The 19,246-nt window shown below is 60.8% G+C and overlaps 3 protein-coding genes across 7 annotated transcripts; 2 read left to right on the forward strand and 1 right to left on the reverse strand.

The window, feature by feature from the left end:
* The first annotated feature begins 207 nt into the window (after nucleotides 1-207).
* On the forward strand, nucleotides 208-5,411 carry UBE2T (ubiquitin conjugating enzyme E2 T). Of its 5 annotated transcripts, none has more exons than XM_054181514.1 (8): nucleotides 208-250; nucleotides 1,586-1,661; nucleotides 1,748-1,874; nucleotides 2,231-2,300; nucleotides 2,897-3,002; nucleotides 3,493-3,591; nucleotides 4,015-4,098; nucleotides 5,094-5,411. In XM_054181514.1, exons 3-8 carry the CDS (start codon nucleotides 1,766-1,768, stop codon nucleotides 5,217-5,219), a joined length of 594 nt encoding a protein of 197 aa, XP_054037489.1. In that variant the 5' UTR covers nucleotides 208-250; nucleotides 1,586-1,661; nucleotides 1,748-1,765; the 3' UTR covers nucleotides 5,220-5,411. The 5 variants fall into 5 exon arrangements, with proteins under 5 accessions (XP_054037489.1, XP_054037488.1, XP_054037491.1 ...); XM_054181513.1 differs by having other exon boundaries at nucleotides 214-250; nucleotides 1,756-1,874; XM_054181516.1 differs by having other exon boundaries at nucleotides 214-250; nucleotides 1,762-1,874.
* Nucleotides 5,412-6,509: 1,098 nt separating this feature from the next.
* LOC128900450 (tetraspanin-18-like) lies at nucleotides 6,510-8,907 on the reverse strand. The gene is made up of 6 exons (XM_054181592.1): nucleotides 8,869-8,907; nucleotides 8,267-8,341; nucleotides 7,868-7,966; nucleotides 7,475-7,654; nucleotides 7,137-7,220; nucleotides 6,510-6,700 (listed from the first exon to the last, which is right to left on the reverse strand). Exons 1-6 carry the CDS (start codon nucleotides 8,905-8,907, stop codon nucleotides 6,653-6,655), a joined length of 525 nt encoding a protein of 174 aa, XP_054037567.1. The 3' UTR covers nucleotides 6,510-6,652.
* Nucleotides 8,908-11,113: 2,206 nt separating this feature from the next.
* ADIPOR1 (adiponectin receptor 1) lies at nucleotides 11,114-18,094 on the forward strand. Its single transcript, XM_054181484.1, has 8 exons — nucleotides 11,114-11,206; nucleotides 11,396-11,599; nucleotides 12,384-12,500; nucleotides 13,231-13,402; nucleotides 13,882-14,068; nucleotides 15,177-15,364; nucleotides 16,655-16,848; nucleotides 17,208-18,094. The coding sequence occupies exons 2-8, from the start codon at nucleotides 11,459-11,461 to the stop codon at nucleotides 17,334-17,336; spliced, it is 1,128 nt and encodes a 375-aa protein (XP_054037459.1). The 5' UTR covers nucleotides 11,114-11,206; nucleotides 11,396-11,458; the 3' UTR covers nucleotides 17,337-18,094.
* Nucleotides 18,095-19,246: the final 1,152 nt, after the last annotated feature.

Raw genomic sequence — 19,246 nt, forward strand, 5'->3', positions numbered from 1 at the left:
CCCACATAGCGGGGTTTTATTTAGGGGGCGGGGCTTGTGCTCCCGCCCGCCGGCCTGGTCCAATGGCAGCGCTCCTTCCTTTCGAATTCGAAGAGCCGCCGCCGAGGGGGCGGGGCTGGACGGTGTCCAATCAGCGCCGGTGCAGCGGGCCGTGGGGCGGGGCTGCCTGCGAGGCGTCGCCCCCCGTTGCTAGGCGCCCGGGGAAGTCCCGCCCCCGCCGCGCACAAGCCGGGACCGCCGCGCGCCGCCGGTGTGTGAGGGGGGCGTTAAACCGGGGCGGTAATTAGGGTGAGGGGGGTAATTAGGCGGTTGGGGGGTAATTAGTGTGGGGGAAGCAGCGAGGCTGGGAGGGGGGAAGGCTGTTCCTGGCAGAGTGGGGTAGGGGGCTCAGGCCAGGGGAGGCCATTGCCATGCCTGTGAGGGGGCAGTTAGGCCCCGAGGGGGGGGTAATCCTTGTCTGTGTGAGGGGATAATTAGAATGAGGGGGGTAATTAGTGTGGGGGAAGCAACGAGGCTGGGGGGGAGTCTGTTTCTGGTGGGATTCTGTGAGGGAGGGGGCTCCTGGAGGGGTTTGGCCAGGGGAGCCTGTTGCCACCCCTGTGAGGGGGCAGTTAGGCCTGGGGAGGGAGAGGAGGGGTAATCCTTGTCTGTGTGAGAGGTTAATAATTAGCATAATTAGGCTGAGGGGGGGTAATTAGCATGAGGGAAGCAGCAAGGCCCGGGCGGGGGGGGGGAGGCAGCTGTTCCTGGGGGGATTCTGCAAGGGCGGGGGGGCTCAGGCCAGGGGAGGCCATTGTCGCCCCTGTGAGGGGGCAGTTAGCCCCGGGGTGTGTGTGTCCTTGTCTGTGTGAGGGGATAATTAGGCTAAGGGAGGGGAGTGCAACTGCTTCCCCTTGGGGGTGGTTAGGCTGGGGGGTGCAGCTGGGCTGAGGGGGGTTATGTAGTTCCTTGGGGGGTTCAGGCCGTGGGGGTGGTGTGGCTGGGTCTGTGTGGGGTTCGTTGTGCTGGGGGTGGGGGGGAAGAGGTGAGGCCTTGGGGGGTGGTTAAGCCAGGGAGGAGGTTCCCCTCCTTAGGGGCGAGTGGGTCAGTCTGGGTTGGGTTATGTGAACCAGGTCCCCGCTGTTCCCCCGCCTCGGGGCCCCTGTCTATGGGAGGTGGGTCTGTGCGCTCAGGAAGAGGTGCCCTGTCCATGGAGATGGGAAGGGCAGAGCCGGGGTTGGAGATCTTGCCTGGGGGGGTGTCCCATCTCTAAGGCAGTTTTGGGTTTTCCTGTTGCACTGAAAGGGAGAGCAGGGTGCCTTTGGGGTGGGAGGGGATGTCCCTGTCTGCTGGAGGTTTGGAGGGACGGGGCACTGGTGGGTGTCCCTGTCTGAGGCTCCTCTGGGCACAGATGGCCCCAGCAGGGCCATGTGTGCCCCTGTCCATGAAGGGACAGCATTTCACCCTGAAGGGACAAGGGTTGTCCCAGGTGTTGCAGCCCTGTTAGGGGTGTGGAGCCCCTGGACCAGGAGGATTTGTTAGATTCAGCTGGGGACTGAGGAGTGGGACTGGTTATAAAGTGGGGGATTTGGTTCTTTTCCTCCAGCTGGATGCGAGACCAGCTCCAGGAACAGGCTCCTGAGACTCTGGTTATCACACCAGGATAACGACTTGAAACCCAGGTTATTTCTTCTTAGCCAAAAAAAAAAAAAAGCCTCAATATTAAGTGCTTTTTTGAAGCGCTAATTTTGCCAGTGATAAAATCCAGCCTCTCAGTTTCAGCACAATGCAAAGAGCCTCACGACTGAAGAGGGAGCTCTCCCTCTTGACCACAGAGCCGCCACCAGGCATCACCTGCTGGCAAAATGAAAACCAGCTGGATAACCTACGAGCACGTACGTACTTCTCCGCTGGGGCTTGTCTCCGAGTAAGGGCTGCGTTAGAGTTTGCTGACGGGTTTGGATTCACTGGGTGGTGGGTACTTTATAGGTTTCATGGAAGCGTGGAATTTTAGGAAAACACTGTTGGTTTTTTTCTTGTCTTTCTTTAAACATAGTCTGGCTGATGGCTCAGCCAGTCTGCCTATGGCTTTGATGGCCATGGGGTGGAATTGGTCTCAGATCAGATGACATTTTTTTATTCCTGGCTCTGAGCAGTGTTAGAGCTCTGTAACTGGAGGGTATGCAGAGGCTGTTGGATAATTTCAAGTGAATTTTGAATATAATGCTTATGTTTTAATCTTCTTTTAAAGAAATTTTGGGAGGTGCAGACACACCGTATGAGAAAGGAATATTCAACCTGGAAATAGTTGTTCCTGAAAGGTAAGCGGGCAACGACATCTAGTTAAGTAGTGCTTCCTTCAAACGGTTTTGTCAGTGTTAGGTCGATGGTTGGACTTGATGATCTGAAAGGTCCTTTCCAACCTAGACAACTCTATGAAATATAAATTAACTGATGTAAGGTATTTTATACAAGTGCTACCATTTTGGTCTTTTCTTTAGGCCCCCAGCAAAGAACGTGGTTGATTGTGTGAGACCCTTTAAGGAATGTAACTGTTATTTCCATTGGCTGATACGCGTATTTCACACTGGGCATCCTCAGATGCGTGATTAACAGCCTAAAAGCGTTATGAGAAGATCTCTGCCTGATTGCGTTGTCTCAAAGCTTTCTGGAAAGGAGCTTGTTCATGAGTAAAAAGCTTCCTGTCGTGTTTGCTGCTCTGGGCAAAGCTACGCAGGGAAGTGCGAAAGCCGAAAGCATCGAAGGCAGAGCACTGTCTCCTCCCAAAACTTGTGAGGAAGGATGTCACTCAGTAAATGGCTGGGAGGAGGAAATGACAGCATTGCATGCGTGATGAAGCAACTGGCAGACAAATATAAAAACAATTTTTTTGTTTCTTAACACTTCTCTCTTGAAGGTACCCGTTTGAGCCCCCAAAGATTCGCTTTCTGACCCCTATCTATCATCCTAACATTGACTCTGCTGGAAGGATTTGCCTGGATGTTCTTAAATTACCACCAAAGGTAAGATAGCCACTTGGGCATGGGTAAGCGAGCCTGGAGAGGAAAATGAACTCCTTATCTTTTTCTTGTAAAAGCCTTATTGAATGTCTGTTCGCTACTGACTTATTTACATAGGAGCACAGGAGTAAAGTTTTTGAGCGGCATCTCCTTTGTTTAGAGACTAGAACATGACCTTCTTTGTTCCAGATAAATTTCTAAGGTTTTAAGGATTGGAGTCAGAAGGCATTAGGTGTCCCTGTGAAAACGGGCTACCCCGATGCCGACCCGGCAGAGAGGCGCAGGCTACGGCCTGTGGTTGTCAGTCAGGCTTCCTCGGAGAGGCCACAGCCTGTGTGTTGAGAGCAGATCTGGTGTTTTCTGGGGGGGATTAAGTGCTCTGAGTCCTGAGGCAGCTTGTGGGCAGGTTGGGTTTAAATGCCCTACGTCCTGAGGTGTCTCTAGGCAGCCCGTGGGCTCTGCTGAACTGCTGCTCTGTCCCGTTTTCTCGAAGGGCGCGTGGAGACCTGCCTTGAACATCTCCACGCTGCTGACCTCCATCCAGCTGCTGATGGCGGAGCCCAACCCTGACGACCCGCTCATGGCAGACATAGTACGTGACCTCCTCTTCCTCTCTTGTGGCCGTGGGCGCAGGCCGGGAAGGAACGGTGGGCTAGATTTAGGCTGTGCTTCCGCCTTGCTCGCTCCGGATTGACACGCTAGAACGTTCCGTCGCAGCGTGGCTTGGCGACTGTGTTTCCCCGAAGCGGTTGGGACGTGCGGCACAGGGTTCATGCCAGCGGTGGAAAAGAGATGGGAAAGGTTTTATCGTCAACCCTGCCAGCGCAAACGACTGCGTACCTTCTGCAAGCAAACGAAAACAAGCAAAATGAATTTTGTGCTTCATGCCGTGTGCTTGTAGTGGTTCCGGTCTGGTTCTAGGAGTCCTAAAGCCAGAGCTTGGTCCCAGCGCCTCGGTCTGATGTTTGTGTTAAATCAAATCTCTTGTCTTTTTTGTCTTGCTCGTTACATTTAGTCCTCGGAGTACAAGTACAACAAGCAACTCTTCTTGCGAAACGCCAAGGAGTGGACTGAGAAATACGCGAGCCAGCAGAAGAGGGTAAGGAACGCGCTCCGCTTTCTCAGCTGAGGGTAACTCCGTCTTTGCGAACGGTCCGTCTCATCTCACTTTGCCTTTCGCCACCACTTTGTGCCCACTGCCTTTGGCCGCTTTCGTTCTTTCCTCCCCTTCTCTTCTGTGTCTTGGGGGTGTATTTAATTTCATTATACTTTTTTTTTTTTTTAAGATCATTAGGTTCCCTCCTTCCAAATAAATGTGTTCATTCACAAATAATTGCAGTGGAGGAAGGACGAGTAAAGCTGAAACCTGATAAAACCCCTCCCCGGGGATGCTGCAGCCCTGTTTATTTCTCTGCTCTGTTCCGCTGTGGCTGTCTCTCGCGCTCAGCTGCGCCCGTGCTCCACCTGCTTCTCCCTTCCCAGACCAGTCTCCCCAATTCCCGGCAGAGAACAGCCTTCCTGCCGCCCCCCGGCCTCTCTTCCCTTCTGCCCCCTGGCTTATCTCACGGTGGGGCGGGGGGCGGGGAGGGGTTGTCACATAAAAACAAACTGCATTTAAGCAGATCAAAACCAAAAAAATCGGTTCTGTTTGGGCCTTCTCCTTTCCCTCCCCGCACCTGACTCGGACAACGTGCTTTCCGAGAGGGAAATGTCTCCTACCTGGAAGCTCCGGAGCGGTGCCGGCTGCTTCCGCTCTCAATGCGTTTGTAAGTTCATTGCGTGGGTTGTTAAAGGGCTCGGGGTGAGGGATCTGTTCAACGACCCTCAGCAACACGCTGGCCCCGGAGCGGCCTGGCTCATACCCGTACGTGGCGCTTCCAGGCTCAGTCATTCCCCCGCTCCCCTGTCAATCCCCTTCCTAAACTTCCCAGCCCTGGGAGCAGGATAAAGGGTCGGGAAAGCTCAGTTCTGATCTTGGCGGAAGGCAGGGCATTCCAAGGTGCGCACACACACAGCTGGGAACACGCAGCGGTGCCAAGGGCTGTAAAACTGAATTATTCGCGGCTCTGGCTTTTATTTCTTGCGTTCTCCCAGGCTTCCAAGCCTTTGGAAGAGAAAATAAACCAAAGCGAAAGGAGTGCTGCCGATGGCTCTGCCGTGCAGAAGAGAAAAGGGAGTAACCTCAGCAAGAAGGAGAAGAAATCTCGCCTGGATTCCTGAGCGGGTTGTGGTGGTGGTGTGGCTGGCTGGCACCTCCGCTTTCCCTGTCCTTGGCCCTGTACACAGGTTTTCCTGAATATTTTAACTGACGTGTAGCTGGCTTTGCTTTTCTGTTTCCTAGGGTTGTTTTTTTGTGTGTGTGAGAAGTTCCATTAAATAAATAAAATATAAAGCTTTAATTTATATCTATTTTTCTGTTTTGTTGTGTGGAATTTTGGGAATATTGAGAAGAAAAGGGAAAACTGGAAGTACCGGTTCAGCTTCCCATTTCCAGCTTCCTCTCGGAGAAATGGGAACAGCACCAGGTATTTCAGATCCTGTTTTACTGTCCCTGTTTCGGCACGAACAGCAGGGGCTGAGCAGCGGCCACACTGGGACCACTTTGTGGAAATCCTTCTCCGTGCGGGACAAGGAGCCGGAGGGGCTGAGGAGGAAGGAGGAGAGGTTTGGGTGGTGCACGGGGTGGGGGGGGTCCCTGTCACCAGAGCTGTTTAATTTTGTGAAGATCGATGGCAGAGCGCAGTGGGAGCAGCTCTGCAGAGAGGGACCGGGGAGTCCTGGTGGACACCAAGTTGCCCGTGAGCCAGCGATGTGCCCTGGTGGCCAAGAAGGACAAGGGTCTCCTGGGGGGCGTTAAACAGAGCGTGGCCAGCGGGTGGAGGGAGGTTCATCCTCCCCCTCGGCTCTGCCCTGGGGAGGCCACAGCTGGAGCACTGGGGCCAGTTCTGGGCTCCGCGGTTCCAGAAGGACAGGGAACTGCTGGAGAGGGGACAGCAAAGGGCCACCAAGATGCTGAGGGGACTGGAACATCTCTCTGATGAGGAAAGGTTGAGGGATTTGGGTCTCTTCAGTCTGGAAAAAAGACGGCTGAGGGGGGACCTTATCAACGCTGATAAATACTGAAAGGGGGGGTGTCAGGAGGATGGGGCCAGGCTCTTCTCAGTGGTGCCCGGGGACAGGACAAGGGGTAACGGGCACAAACTTGCCCATGGGAAGTTCCATCTCAACATGAGGAGGAACTTCTTTGCTGTGAGGGTGGCAGAGCCCTGGCACAGGCTGCCCAGAGAGGTGGGGGAGTCTCCGTCTCTGGAGACATCCCAACCCCACCTGGACGCGTTCCTGTGCCACCTGCTCTGGGTGACCCTGCTCTGGCAGGGGGTGGGACTGGGTGATCCCCAGAGGTCCCTTCCCACCCCCCGGCCAGTCTGGGATGCTCAGCCTCCTGCCCTGCCGGTGCCTCTAAGGAATTTAACCTGTGTCCTGTCCCTGCTCTGAGCAAAGCCAGCCTTGGCCCATCCTCACGCTCCCGCCGGATCAGGGACAGGACGGGGCAGTAGCGGGGGTGCTGAGCTCCAACGTGACAGGAGATGGGGAGGCCTCGCCTGCTGCTGTTTCCGGAGCCCTGGGCTTGTCTCTGCCGCGCCTCGTCCTGCTCAGTCGAAGTTGTAATAAAGGCAAAAGGCAAAGAACATGGCGAAGATCTGAAACGGCAGGAGGGGGGAGCGGGTCAGGCCCCCGCTGCCCGGCCACGCTCGCACCTCGCTGCAGCTGGACTCAGAGAGCCCAAAGACTAAGGGATGGGGGAGGAGGCGCTTGGGACCTTCCTGAGCCTGACACCTCTCCCCTCCCGGGCTGGTGGAGCCAAATAAACCCTCCCCAGCCCTTTCACCCGCAGCGGGAGGTTGGTTTTACACCCCGAGCCAGACCCGCTGTACCTGCACCCGCTTCCTGGCTGTGACCAAGACAGCTAGACACCTGGGGAGGGTCCACCCTGAGCTCATTTGTGGTGCCTTCACCCTCAGACCACCCTCCCGGCAAAAAGAGAGCCCCTGCGAGGTGACCCGCTGCCTGCCCTGTCCCTTCCCGTCCACCCTGTTCCTTCCCATCCGCCCTCTCCCCTCCGGCCCCGCTCAGCACCTCGATGCCCAGCATGGCCAGGCTGCAAGTCCCGGGGACGGAGATGTATTTCTGCAAGGTCCTGCCGAAGGCGGAGAAGCAGCCCTGGGCGGGGAGAGAGACGACGGAGGCGCTCGCTCGTGCTCCCCATGGCTTCAGGGAGCTCAGAGGGTGAGATCGGGGGGTGTGGGGGGCACCGTGGTGGGGCAGGACGAGCTGAGGACTTGGGGAGTCACCGGGTGGGCAGTGTCCCAGGCTCCTGTCCCCGACGCTTGGGGGCAGAGGACGGTGCTGTCCCACTGCCCTGAGCCTGGGAAGCGCTGGGGATGGGAGAGGGAGGCGGTGGGATCGTGTCCCACCTGCTCGTGGATGTAGCCGGGGCTCCTCTCCCGGCACTGCTCCCAGCCCAGCAGCTTGCCCGCCTGCAGCAGCCCATCCCGGGCGCAGCAAGCCCGTGGCCAGGGCGTCCCCGGGTGCAGCTCCTGGAAGCAGGAGCCATTCCCAAAGTCTTCGGGTCCTAAAACGCCACAACACGAGAACTGAAACAGAAGGGAAATGCCATCAACACGCACTCAAAATGAGGGGGGGACATCACTTGGGGAGGTGACGGAGGGAGGAGGAACAGCCCAGCGTGGAGCTCAGTGTCTGGGGTCCACGAGCCCCTCGCCTGCATTCGGGGTCACCCTCGGCAGGTCCTGTGGGTGCTCCACCCCCCAGCCCCGTAGCCCACCAGGAGCCTCCCGGCTGCTCACCGTGACCATGAGGGTGTTCCAGGCGGTGGAGAAGACCTCGGCGCCCTCGTCCCCACGGTAGTTCCTCCGCAGCTCGGAGAGGAAGAGCTCGGGCTGGATCTGTGGGATCGGTGCCACCTGTGAGCACTGGGGGACCAGTGCCAGGGACAGGGCCCTGGGGGCTGCGCACCCACCCCGGGGCGCTGGCTCTCTTCGAGAGGACATGGGCACCCACCCATGGGACCCACCCACACGATTTCGGGCTTGCATCAGGGTGTTGCTGATGAAGATGAGGGTGAGAAAGGACATCCCTGTACCAGTCCACTACCCTGGGGGTTTTGGGGCCATGACCCATGGCATGACGGAGGGAGGAGAGGGGGTGGCCATCCCGGGCACAGCGTCAGGACGCGGGGACGGTACCTGTTTCCAGTGCACCAGGAAGAGAATGGCCCCGACGAGCTGCGTGACGAAGACAAGGCTCACCAGGATGAAGAACTGGAAGGCAGCGGGATGGAGCAGTCAGAGACCAGCCCGACCCCGCCGGCAGCTCACTCCGGCTCTTCCTCCCCAGCCCTGCCCGAGCCCTGCGCCCTTCAGACCGTGGGGACACAGGGGACATGTGCCACATCTCTGAGGACCACCAGCTGCCAGAGCTTGGGGATGCCAAAGAAATTGGGGTGTCGGCGCTCAGAAAGGGGTTTCTAGCTCTCGCCATTGGGGGGAAAAGTTGTCCCACATGGGACAAGCCAGCGGCTGCGGAGAGAAGTGACCCCACTCACTGGCTTTATAAAATCCTCTGGGCTCGAAATTGAAAGACTCACAAGGTGGGGGCTGGATTAGGGGGGAGGCGTTGAGATCTGACAGGGCCAGGATGGGAAACACCGGGCTTCTGGATCCTCCGGGGACACCCCGCATCCCCCAACACCCTCCATCCCCTGGTCCCCCCATTCCTGAGCACCCTCCATCCCCTGGCCCCTGCGTCCTCCATCCCCCTCCACTCCCTGGTCCCTACCACCTCCAACACCCTCCATCTTCTGGTCCCCACCCCGAACACCCTCCATCTCCTGGTCCCTGCATCCCCCAGCACCCTCCATCCCTTGGACCCCGAGTCCCGCAGCACCCTCCACCCCCTGGTCCCTGCGTCCTCCAACACCCTCCATCCCCTGGTCCCCACCCCCAGCACCCTCCATCCCCTGGTCCCTGCATCCTCCATCCCCTGGTCCCCCCATCCTCCATCCCCCTCCACCCCCTGGTCCCCACAACCTCCAGCACCCTCCACCCCCCGGTCCCTGCGTCCCCCAGCACCCTCCATCCCCTGCTCCCCACATCCCGCAGGCTCCAGCCCCCCAGCAACCCACCCCCCGCCTCCCGTCTCCCCTCTCTCACCACCAGCAGCAGGGGCCGGCTCCGGCGCAGGGCCCCGCAGCACCCCAGGAAGCCCAGCAGCGCCAGGGCGATGCCCACGGCCAGCAGCAGGTAGGCACCCGCCCTCAGCACCGCCTTGGTAGCCACAATGTCCTGGAAACCAGCCGGGTCCACGGCCACCCAGATCCCCACACCTGCCAGGCACGTCCCCCCAGCCTGTGGGACACGCTGGGGTTATGGGGCGCAGGGACCCCACGGGGACTCGGGGATGCTCTAACCTCTGCTGGGGTCCCCCCCCACGGACTGGTGTCCCCCACCCAGGGGACGGGTCCCCTCCACCACGCCGGGCCCCCAAGGACTCACAAACACCAGCACGTTGAAGATGAACATCAGGTACTTCATGCAGCTCAAGACACCCATGGGGACACCGGCGGGGGGGGACACAGCGCAGTGTTTGTCCCTGCAGAGGGGAGAGCAGAGCCCTGGCCACCACCAGCCCCAACCCAGCCTGGCCCCCCGGCTCCAGCGGGACACGGGGGTGCCCAAAATCCCCAAAGCACCTCCCACCCCCAAAGAGCCCCAAACCCCGTGTCCCCTCCAAACCCTGTGTCCCCTCCAAACCCTGTGTCTCCTCCAACCCCGTGTCCCCTCCAAAGCCCACGTCCCCTCCAACCCCGCGTCCCCTCCAAACCCCGTGTCCCCTCCAACCCCGTGTCCCCTCCAAAGCCCACGTCCCCTCCAACCCCGTGTCCCCTCCAAACCTCGTGTCCCCTCCATACCCCGTGTCCCCTCCAAACCCACGTCCCCTCCAAACCCCCTGTCCCCTCCAACCCCGTGTCCCCTCCAAACCCCCTGTCCCCTCCAACCCCGTGTCCCCTCCAAAGCCCACGTCCCCTCCAACCCCGTGTCCCCTCCAAACCTCGTGTCCCCTCCAACCCCGTGTCCCCTCCAAAGCCCACATCCCCTCCAAACTCCGTGTCCCCTCCAAACCCCACGTCCCCTCCAAACCTCACATCCCCTCCAAGCCCCGCCACCACTCACCCTGCGGGGACAGCGGGTGACCCGGCCGCCTCCAGCCCACCTCGGCACCGTCAGCGCCTATTTAACGGCAGGAAGGTCGGAAATTCCGCCCCCCAGCCCCCCTTTCCCAGACCAGCAGCCCCCGAGAAACCCCTTCCATCGGTGGGGACATGAATGATTGATGGGGAACAGGATCCGCCATTGTGCTGGGCGGCGGAGGGGAGTCTCCAGCCCCGGCTGTCGTTAGCGGAGGTAATTAAACCTCCGGGCAGGGAAAGACGAGCTGCCCCGACAGGCCGAGGACGACCTCGGCCATCAATTATTGCTGCGGACATTTGCTCGCCGGGGCTGTCGGCAGCCGGGGAAGCCCTCGACGGCCTTCACAGGGGACCGGCGGCGGCGGGGTGGCCGACGGCCATCGGGGACAGAGGGACAGGGACAGGGGGATGGACGGGGCCTGGCCTGGCACCCCTCAGGGCGGCCATGATGGGGCAGTAGGGTCACTATCAGCAGGCCCAAGGGCGGTGTGAGCCCGGCCCTCGCCCCGCGGGGGTCTGTGCCCCCTCCCCGGTAGGGCCGCGGGGTGCGCGACCGCCCCGGCTCCCCCCGGTCCCCCGGGCCCGCCCGCCGCCATCGCGGGACTCCCGCAGGTGGCGCTCCCGGCGCGGCGTCCCGCCCCGCCACTAGGGGGCAGCCGAGCGCGCGGGCAGAGAGACGCGCGGCCGGGCTAGAGCGCCTCCCGCCGGCACGTCAGGCGGGCGGCTCGGCCAATCGCAGCGGCGGGTGGGGGGGGAGAGAGAGACAGACAGCGGCGGCGGCCAATCAGAGCGCGGAGCCCGCGCAGCGCCCCCCCGCCGCTCCGCCCGGTGGAGCGTTGTCGCGGCGCGGGGCGGGGCCTCGCCGCCGGAAGCGGCCCGTTCCCTCAGCGTCGCTTCCGGTGCCGCCGCCGCCGCCCAGCGCGGGATGTAGCGGCCGGTGAGTGCGGGGGGGACGGGGCGGGCGGCGACTTCGGCCCTGACGGTGTCCCGGGGAGGGGCGGGCCCGCCGGTGCCAGCCCGCGGGGGTGCCGGTCCGGGCCCGCCGGTGCCAGCCCGCGGAGGGGCCGGGGCGGGGCGCGCGGCCCGCGATTCCCGGTGACTCCCTTCTTCCTTCCTCCCTCCCCAGCGCGGCGGCAGAAGGACGCGGAGGGACCTGCACCGGCTGCCCCCCAGCACCGAGCCCGCCGCCATGGCGTCCCGCAAAGCCTCCGCCGCCGGGCAGGGCAACGGGCTGGCGGCCGCCGGCCGGGACAGAGCCCACTTGGAGCTGGCCGAGCTGGGGCCGCTGCTGGAGGAGAAGGGGGACCAAGGAGCCGCCAGCTCGGCCAGTGTAAGCCCTCCCTCGCCCCCCGAGGCCCCGGCGCCCCCATCCTGGGACTCCCCACTCCGTCCTTGCGGATTAACCGGGGAATTTGCCCCTTATCCCATTAGCAGCTTGAACGATGCGGCGGCAGGGTGGGTTTTGCGGGGCCCCGGGGCTGTTCCTCGCGTTGTGTCAGCGCAGAGAGGCCGTGAGGGGCCAGAGGCCGTGAGGGGCAGAGGGTCTGGCTGGTCCCGGAGCTGAGCTGGCCCAAGAACCATTCCCGTCGTGCGGGCGCAGGCCTGGGATGGCCGAGATGCATTGTCTCTGCGTGGCAGCGCTGCTGCTCAGAGTGAAGAGGGTGTTTGAAGGGGGTGTTGGCAGCTTTAGGGCTGGAAATCGCCTTCCCAAACCCACCAGCGGAAAAGGAGGAGGTTGGGAGCAGAGGCAGGATGGACAGAGTGTTCCCAGCTCGGGAGGGTGCCAGGGAGCCGCTGGCCGTGCTCTCCCTTGGGCTCGTGGCTGGGTTGGGGGGCCGGGTTTCCTGGCTGGGCCAAATGGTTGTTCCAGGGGTGTAGGGATGAAAATCCCCCAGGGTAATCCTGCTTTTCAGCAAGGATAAATCTGGGATTAGCCTGCCCGAGATGGTTAAGACAGCAGCGTGTTGCATAAGTGGCGGTGACCGGCGGGTCCGGCCTGTCCCCTCGGGAAGGGATGAAGCCCCAGGTGCTCTCGAAAGGGACTCGCTGCTCTCCACACGCTGTTCCTCCTCCCGCGGGCAGGAATGACTTCCTCCCGGCCTTTCTCCCTCTAGGCAGAAGACCCGCCGTGCCCCGCGGCCCGTGAGGAAGAGGAGGAGGTGGTCCGTGTGCTGACTCTGCCTCTGCAGGCTCATCACGCGATGGAGAAGATGGAAGAGTTTGTGTATAAGGTATGGGAGCCTGGTGTGATCCCCAATCCTCATTTTGGAATATTAATGAGGCCAGGATGCCCCGGGCTCAGGGTAACAGGCAGGGGCTGGGACGTGTTGCTTTCTCTGGGTGAAGTTCCCGGGGCTCCATGTGGCTCTGCCGGCTGCCTGCTCCCGGTAGTGTCTCCTGGGAATGGTACAGGAAGGGGATGGCGGCAGCTGGGAGGTGCCGTTGGGTGTTGGAGGTTGTGCCCAGCCGTGCGGGATGAGCAGCGACCTGGGGAGCCGCCCCAGTGCGTCTGCGTTCCTCTACCGGGGACCAAGCACTGTTGCTGGTTTCACCGGGTGCCTGTGCCCGCGGTCCCTGCGGTTCAGTAAGCAGTGGCACCGGCTGAGGGCCAGCCCGGTTCTGTTGCCAGCCAGGGCTCCCTCTTCCCTGACCAAAAAGGAAGGGACTTCCCCACTGCAGGGAACAGTTACTTTGGGCACAGAAGGGTTAAACCTGAGGGTGCAAATCGGCTCTGGCTCCCTGGGGTGCGTGTGGGGAGCGCTCTGCAGGATGTGGGTGGCTTAAGGGGGTGCCTGATTTCGCAAGGGCTAAATTCCCTCTCTCCGAGGAGCCTTACGGGGCATTTTCAGCCCTGGCTGGGCTTGTTCCGCATGTGACTTTTGGCTCCTGGTGTGAGTAAACGTGAGCCTTTGGGCTGGCTCGATGCTCTGGGGGCCACCAGCCCAGCTTGGCATGTTGCAGGTGTGGGAAGGGCGCTGGCGCGTGATCCCTTACGACGTGCTGCCTGACTGGCTGAAGGACAACGATTACCTCCTGCACGGCCACAGGCCTCCCATGCCGTCTTTCCGAGCCTGCTTCAAGAGCATCTTCCGAATACACACCGAGACGGGCAACATCTGGACGCACTTGCTAGGTGACTGGGGGGGTTTGGGAGCCCTGGGGCTGAAGGTGGGCTTGTCCCCCACGCACAAGGGTGGCCTTTTATGGCCAGGACTTGCTTGGTGCTGGGGTCCTCTCCGTGCCCGGGGCCTCCCGTTGGAGGGTCACCTTACCCCTGCCTGGTCCGGTGTGCGCAGGCAGCTGGTCGCGAGGTGCCCGAGGGCTCCCGGAGCTCCCTGGGGGAAGAGACCAGGACATTTCCTCACAGCGGGGCCCCCGGGCTGGGTTCAGCGACCGTTTGTGGCTTTGCTTCTCGTGTGGGACAGAAAAACGTGTCCTGGGGCAAGACAGGAAAGCCTCGGAGCACGTTCCTCTGAAACCTGGGGATGGTCGGTGGCTCTTCACCCTGCGCCTGACCGTGCCCTTGCCCCCAGGGACTTGTTTCTCTTTGCGTTTTGTTGAATTCGTTCACTTGCCTTCTGCCTGACTCTCCGTTTGGTGTGTTCCCTGCAGGTTTTGTCTTGTTCCTCTGCTTGGGGATCCTGACCATGCTGCGGCCCAACATGTATTTCATGGCTCCTCTCCAGGAGAAGGTGGTGTTCGGGATGTTCTTCCTGGGAGCAGTGCTGTGCCTCAGCTTCTCCTGGCTTTTCCACACTGTCTACTGTCACTCGGAGAAGGTCTCACGGACTTTTTCAAAGTGAGTCAGCACAAGGGCGGTTGTGTGGTCTCGTAGGAGGTTTCGAGTTGTCACAGCGTTTCCTCTTGGAAAGCGCTGCGTTCCCAAAAGTTTGATCCTTGGCGGGGAAGGGAGCGGTCACCGAATCCTGTGAACCACAGCTGGGTGCTGGAGGGCTCTGCCCTGCGCCTGAGCACCTTAAATCCGCCGCTCGTACGATGAGGTGGATAATAAAGAGTGGGAACCCGCCGCTCCCAAGGGAACAGCCTTTGTGCCCCTCGTAGCAGTGAACTGAGGAGGGGTCTCGCTCTCATGAGACACGGCAGTTTGGCCGTTGCCAGTTTACCGGCTGCTTTCAAAAACGCTGGTTCGGATCCAATTTGGATTGAAACCAAATGGAAAGAAAACAAACAGGCTTCCCGGCAAAGTGGAAAAGCTGGGCAGTGGCCAGTGCCTCTCCCCGAGGGCGGTGCGCGGGCTGCTCTTAGAGGCAAGCTCACGTCAGGCGGAGCAGCAGCGAGTCTTTCAAATAGGATCTGTCAGAGGCCTTTATTTGGGTGCTTCTTGCTGGGAAATCCTGCCAATCTCCTTTGCGTGAACCCCGGAGATCCGGCGGGTCTCCCAGAGATCGTGTCCATAGAACAAACCCTGCTGCTGTGCCCTCAGCAGAAATGTCCTTGCCTACCGGGGAAGGCGCTTGCCACGGCCGCCGCGGTGGTGGGGGGGGGTAACGCAAGCGGGTGCTTTCGGTGCTGAAATGGTTCCTGGATCGATAGATCGAAAGCACTTTGCAGCGGAGGAGAATAGCGAAATCCATATGGTGGTTTCAGCGCCCGGCCCCCTCTCGTATCCAGCCGGCTCCTGTTCATCCCCTGCGCTCCTGCCGAGCGCTGCATCCCCAGAAGCCGCGTACGCGCCCAGGCCCTTTCTCCTGCCCCAAATGGCGTTGGTGAGACCCAAGATCTCCCCTCTCTGGGCACTCGGCTTCACCCGCGGGGCTGTGGCTGCCTGCCGGGCCGCGGGGGCTCCGTTGGGGCACTGACACACCGTTACTGAGAGGACGCCGGGGGGCAGGGGGGTGGAGTTTAGGGCTCACCAGTGACTCTCTGTCGTTATACCCCGGCTGCAGGTTGGATTATTCAGGAATTGCACTGCTGATCATGGGGAGCTTTGTCCCATGGCTCTACTATTCGTTCTACTGCTCCCCGCAGCCAAGACTCATCTACCTCTCCATCGTCTGTGTCCTGGGCATCTCTGCCATCATCGTTGCGCAGTGGGACCGGTTTGCCACCCCCAAGCACAGGCAGACAAGAGCAGGTAGGAGTTCTCCCTCCTCACCCCGAGTCCCCAGCCCCGGGAGGGACTTTGGGAAGATCCCCTTGTGGGGTGGCTCTTCCCCTCCGGGCAGAGCTCCCGGCATCTGCAGAACGAACTCCCCCAGAGCACTACGCTGCCCTGCAGCAGCTCCTGGCAGGGAGAGTCTCCTTCCTCCTCGGGGGTTTAGATCCTCGGCTCAGCAGGGCCCGAGCTCCGCCTGGCACTCGGCGAGCCCGAGGTTTGGAGCAGACAAACACCGTTTAAAAATAGCCCTGTAAGCGGCGGCCGGGTGGCCTGGGGCTGTGCCGCGCGAAGCCACCTTCTCCGGGAAGCAGTTTGGCAGCGTGAACCTGCAGCTCGGGCGGAGAAGGGAGAGGTTCCCTCGTCTCTCCCCTGCCAGTTACGCGCTGGCATGTTCCTGCCTTCCTGGAGGTGGCAGGGTGAGGCCACCCCTGGCCCGCTCCGCACGTACGCCCTGTCTCAGCCCTGCTGCAGGTTAAACCAGCCTCAGTGAGCGCAGAGAAACGCCTCTGCCCGCCCTCCCCTCCCGGGGGGGCTCCTGCAGCAAAGCGTCTCTTGTAGCAGCCTCGTCGCTGCCTGGCGAGAGACGATGTGCTGAGCTGGGGGCCGGGCAGCAGCGCTGGCGCGTGAGGCAGGACACCCCCTGGGAGGAGGGCAGGGGACAAGGGGGGGCTGCCAGCCCCACCGCTGCCCCAGCTGCGGCTCCCGGAGGGGGCTGCTGGCCTCCCCTGGTGCCAAACGAGAGCGTTGGCTGGGCCAAAGCCCGCTGTGAGCACAAGCCGCAGCCGCTCTGGGCTGGTGTCTCGCTGCGGTGCCGTTTGCTCTCCGCCGAACTAATTAGATGCCAGAGTTGAAAATTTCATCACCGCTAATTAGCACCTTCGCCTTGAGGTCCAGGCAGCTTCACCCAACAAATGACTCTGGCGCAGCCCCTCCTGGAAGGGCTGGCTGGGGCTGCTGCCTTCCTCGCGCCTGCGAGGCTCCGGTGCCATCCGACGGGCTGGCACCTTCCCGAAGGGCCATTCCCGGAGCCAGGAGCGGGAGCTGCCACAACCCTGCAGGTGGTGAGCTCTGCCCAGTCAGCACTGGGAGGGGCTGTCAGCACTGGTTTCGACTGGGACGTAGAGCTGTAGATCCCTCATTTTTTGAAGGATAAATGCCGTGGGGGTTGGATAATCCAGGACTGAGCGAGGAAAAGCTGCTGGTGCCTCCAGGACGAGGGGGCGAGGGGAGCAGCAGCGGTTTGCTGATCTCTCCTCTCGGCCGCAGGCGTCTTTCTGGGGCTGGGGCTGAGCGGCGTGGTGCCCACCATGCACTTCACCATCGCCGAAGGCTTCGTCAAAGCCACCACCGTCGGCCAGATGGGCTGGTTCTTCCTCATGGCCGTCATGTACATCACAGGCGCGGGGCTCTACGCCGCCCGCATCCCCGAGCGCTTCTTCCCGGGCAAGTTCGACATCTGGGTGAGTGCGGAGCGGAGGCGGCAAGTGCGGGGCGCTGAGCGGATGGAGGGTGGGGTGAGCTCCAAGGGGAGGAGGAGGAGGGTGGGGGTGTCCTGCTGCACCCCAGCGCACGTCAGGCAGCCAGACCTTGACTGGTCACTGCCAGCAGGCAGGGCAGGCAAAGTACAGGGGTGGAAAACGCTGCCTGGGAGCAAGGAGCGGGGAAAAGTGGAGTTCAGGCAGTCCTGGGGTGGTGCAGAAGCAGCGAGGAGGAGGAGGAGGAGGAGGAGAAGGAGGAGGAGGAGGAGGAGGAAGAGGTGTTCCCGGCGTTACTTTGTGCCCTTTGGTCCCGTCTAAAGGGCTTTTTCGCTTCCCCGCAGTTTCAGTCGCATCAGATCTTCCACGTGCTGGTGGTGGCGGCGGCCTTCGTCCACTTCTACGGGGTGTCGAACCTGCAGGAGTTTCGCTACGGACTGGAAGGGGGGTGCACAGACGACTCTCTGCTCTGAGAGCGCCTGGTTTTAGTACAAGCTTCCTAAGTGCTTTTTAAACTCTGTCTTTGCTAAAATCAAAGGAAGACTCAAAACTCGTTTGGGGTTGTTGGTTGGGTTTTGTTTGTTTGTGTTTGGTTGGTTGGTTTTTTTTTTTTTTTTTTAAGAAAAAAAAAAAAAAAAGAAACAGAAAAATTCTTTAGCATTATCGACCAAATCCTCACCCCCGTTGCCACACGCTTCGCTGGGGCTGGGGGGGGAGGCGAGGCGGCCCCCGGCTGCGCTCTCACCTCCTCCTCCGGCCAGTCCGGGGTGATCCCACTTTCCCAGGCATGATTCCCTAAAGCCAAGGGTGCGGAACCCCCAGTTCCCGGCCCGGCCGAGCCCCCCCCACCACCCCAGCTCACCGCCGGAGCCGGCAGCGACACGCACTACCAGAGATTATTTTTTTTTTTGCATATCCCTCGCAGCAGAGGAGGAGGGGGCAGCTCTGCAGCCCCCCCCCTCCCTCCCAGCTCCGCTGCCCAGGGCACAGATTCGTGTAACTTAAGTTTTAATTGTCTTATATTTTTTGTTTGTTTGTTTGTTTGTTTTCCTTGACAAAGTAATGTAAACATAAATGAGAGAATATTTAATATTTAATACTAAGCTTTAAAAAGACTTGCTGCCACCGCAGTGTACTCGGCTCCCTCGCTGTCTGTGGTAGTGAAGGAAGGACAGTGTGTTAGGGGAATGTAGAGCTGCTGTAGCTGATTGAAATAAAAAGGTCAATAGTTCAGTGTCGTGCCGGTGCCGTCCGTCTCGTTTTTTGGGTTGGGAGTAGGGAAGTGGCTGGGGGTGTGGGTGCTGAGCACCCCCAGGAGCACCCATGAGGGGGGCAGTGAGACTGGACAGCCCCGAGGGGTGAGATAAAGCAGAGGGAGCCCTGCCGGGGGAGGAAATTCTTCCCTGTCAGGACCAAGGGCTTCCCCCCCCACAGGGGTTGGTGAGGATGAGGAGGGGGTGCCCTGAGCTGCCGCAGCCCGGCTGGTGCGTGGGGGAGGGAGGATGGCACCCCAAATCAACGTCTCTGGGGTGATCACGGGGGATTAGGGGGGGAAGAGCTGAGCTGAGCAAAGCTCTGCGGCAGCCCGAGCCCGTTACCTTACAGAGGGGTGAGGGAGGAACGCCTGCCAGGGCCACCGCAGCCGTCACCGGTGGCACACGTCCCCACCCTCCCTCTGTCCCTCCTGCTGTGGGGAAGGGTTGTGTGGTGGCCCCTTTTTGGAGCTGTTTGGATGTGGCCTGGCTTTGGGGGCCTGGTGGAGCCCCCGGGGCGGGGAGCGGCAGGTTCCCCGGCTGCAGCTCGACCTACAGCAGCTCCTGCACATCCCCGTATCCCATCCCGGCCACAGCACCGCTGGGAGAGGTCACCCACGACCCCCAGGCCAGGAGGGGACTTGCTGAGTCCTCTCCCCTCCCACCAAACCCCCAAAGGACAGCCCTGGGGTGCGAGGGCCACGCCAGAGGCCGAAACCCTCGAGCCGGCCGGAGTTGAGCAACACCCGAGTGCTCTAATCCCATATAAAGAGTTCGGGAAAACACCCGTGTGATTAAAATGAAAAGCTGGATGCACAGGGGAGGCCCCACAGCTGCTGAGAGTAATTCTCTCTCTGAGACCAGCTCTACGGCTGAGGGTCTCAACCGCGAACAGCAGAGCGTGCTGGCCGGGTGACACAGATCGAGAAAATGGTCTTTAAAATTCAGCCGAGGAGCCGAGTAAGCGGCAAAGGAAGACGAGCCTTCACCCCCAAACACACACACAGAGTGCTTTTTGTGCTTCAGGTTTTTGAAAACGACACACCAGCAGCAACAACGTGGAACAGTAAGGGAGCAGAGACACAAGGCCCCGGCAGCCCTGGAGCGGTTCCCGGACAGGCAGGGGGGTG

Source organism: Rissa tridactyla, chromosome 21, assembly GCF_028500815.1.
Source record: "Rissa tridactyla isolate bRisTri1 chromosome 21, bRisTri1.patW.cur.20221130, whole genome shotgun sequence".
Lineage (NCBI taxonomy): Eukaryota > Metazoa > Chordata > Aves > Charadriiformes > Laridae > Rissa > Rissa tridactyla.